Here is a 2,356-nt window from a genome sequence, read left to right as displayed (position 1 = left end):
CTCGCAGCCAGACGAAGGCAGCAACGCGAGAGAAGCAGCAGCAAAAGTAAGACAGAGCTGCAGCAGCCTCCGTGCTGATCCACTGCAGCAGCAGCAGCCGGTCTTGGTGTTGCTGCTGCTGCTGCTGCTGCTGCTGCTTGAAGGGCACCTGCATGCGCAGGGACTGCAGCCGAGCCTGAGCAGCAGCAACAAAGGCAGCAGCAGCAGCATGGAGGCTCTGGTGTTGCTGCTGCTGCAGCGCAGCACCTAGCAGCAGCATCGGTAGAATTCGATCGAGATGTTTTGCTGCTGCTGCTGCTGCTGCTGCTGCTGCTGCTGCTGCTGCATGCTGAAGCCTCTCCTCCACCAGCAGCTGCTGCAGCACTTGCCAGTCGAGGCACAGCAAACGAGACAGCCACATCCTCAGCTCACAATCGTGCTGCTGCTGCTGCTGCTGCTGCTGTTGCTGCTGCTGCTGCTGTTGCTGCTGCTGCTGGGTGGTGCAAGCAGCAGCAGCAGCAGCAGCAGCAGCAGCAGAAGCAGCAGCAGCGTCGCTCGATAGGCACTGCAGCACCTGTAGAGGTGCGCCCCAAAGGGGCCACTTTTCTGCTGCTGTCGCCGCTGCTGCTGTTGTTGCTGCTGCTGTTGCTGCTGCTGTTGCTGCTGCTGTTGCTGCTGCTGTTGCTGTTGCTGCTGTTTCTCCTTCAACAGAGCCTGTTGCTGCGCTGTCGACAGCAGCAGCAGGAGAACTGCATGCGCTTGAGCACTTCCTGCTGCTTTTGCTGCGCCGGTTGCAGCATCTGCTGCTGCTGCTGCTGTTGCTGCTGCTGTCGCTGTTGCAGCTGGTGCTGCAACAGCTGCTGCTGCTGCTGCTGCTGCAGCTGCTGCTCTCGGATGCACAATCACAGTTTACAGCATCCGCCTCGTGGATCTTGATATGCGCAAGCCGCTGCTGCTGCTGCTGCTGCTGCAGTTGCTGCTGCTGCTGCTGCTGCTGCTGTGGCTGCAGCTGCTGCAGATGCAGCTGCAGCTTTGCTGCTACCGACGCCCGAATGATGTCGGTTATCTCCAGAGCCAAGGTAGGGGTGGTAGCCAGTGTCTCTGCTTCATCTTGCTGCTGCTGCTGCTGCTGCTGCTGGTGTCGTTGCTGCTGCTGCTGTTGCTGCTGCTGCTGCTGCAGCATGTGTCTTTGCTGCAGCTGCTGCTGCTGCACATGGGGTTTATAAGCCGCAGCAACACAAAAGGCAACATAATCTAATACTTCAACTTTGCATGACAGCAGCAGCTGCTGCAGCAGCAGTTCTGCTGCTGCTGCTGCTGTTTCCAGCTGCTGCAGCCCGACTGCTGCTGCCTGCAGCAAACCAACATAAACCACATACGTCTGCACATGCACCGCAGCAACACTTGCTGTCCCTGCTGCTGCTGCTGCTGCTGCTGCTGTTGCTGCTGCTGCTGCGGTGTTGCTGCTGCGCAGTGGTGTTGCTGCACTGTGTGGGGTGCTCCTGCTGCAAGCAAACGGCGAGGCAGCAGCAGCAGCAGCAGCAGCACTTGCTGCTGCTGCTGCTGCTGCTGTGAGGCGCCGATGAAGAATGGGCGTGTTAGCCCTGCGGCTGCCAAGGGAGAGAGCTGCTGCTGCTGCTGCTGCTGCTGCCCTGTTTGCTGCTGCAGCAGCTGCTGCAGGTGCTGCAGCAGCAGCAGCAGGTTTCACTCTGGGGGTGCAGCTGAAAGGAGAAGCAGCAAACGGGGTGTATAGGCAGCTCCGTTGCGCGTCTGCCTGCTGATTGCATGCAGCAGATACTCCTTCTTGCTGCTGCTGTTGCTGCTGCTGCTGCTGCTGCTGCTGTTGCTGCTGTTGCTGCTGCAGCAGCTCATCACTTGTTTGTTTTAATCGGGGTGTTCGCGCAGCCTCATCAACTCCAAGCTGAGAAGACAGCAGCAGCAGAGCCCCACTGTCCTGCTGCTGCTGTTGCTGCTGCTGTTGTCGCTGCAGCTGCTGCTGCTGTTGCTGTTGCTGCTGTTGCTGCTGCTGCTGCTGCTGCTGGTTGGATGTACGCGCAAGCTTTCGACGAGGAGTTTCTGCTGCGTCAGCTGCTGCTCCCCGCTTTGCACGGCTATAAGCTGCTGCTGCTGCTGCTGTTGCTGCTGCTGCTGCTGTTGCTGCTGTAGTAGTAGCTGTTGCTGCTGTAACACCTGGAGCTCCTGCTGCTGCTGCTGCTGCTGCTGCTGTGGCCGTGGCGAAGGGAGAAACTCGGATGGGGGAAAGCGGGTTGTACAGATGCCTGCTGCTGCTGCTGCTGCTGTTGCTACTGCTGCTGCTGCTGCTGCTGCTGTTGCTGCTGCTGCTGCTGTTGCTGCTGCTGCTGTTGCTGCCTTGTGT

General features: G+C 59.4%; 1 protein-coding gene across 1 annotated transcript in view; it reads right to left on the bottom strand.

Moving 5' to 3' along the window:
* EMH_0061700 (uncharacterized protein) overlaps positions 1-2,356 on the bottom strand; it is a gene marked incomplete at both ends in the record, with an annotated part of 6,196 nt that overhangs the window by 2,879 nt on the left and 961 nt on the right. The window contains one exon of the mRNA XM_013497951.1: positions 2-2,356. Within this exon, the coding sequence (XP_013353405.1) occupies positions 2-2,356 (2,355 nt within the window). The remainder of the gene's footprint in view (position 1) is intronic.

This window comes from Eimeria mitis, genomic scaffold (assembly GCF_000499745.2).
Source record: "Eimeria mitis Houghton genomic scaffold, Emh_scaff3045, whole genome shotgun sequence".
Taxonomy (NCBI): Eukaryota; Apicomplexa; class Conoidasida; order Eucoccidiorida; family Eimeriidae; genus Eimeria; species Eimeria mitis.
This window is presented reverse-complemented; position numbering and strand designations above follow the sequence as displayed.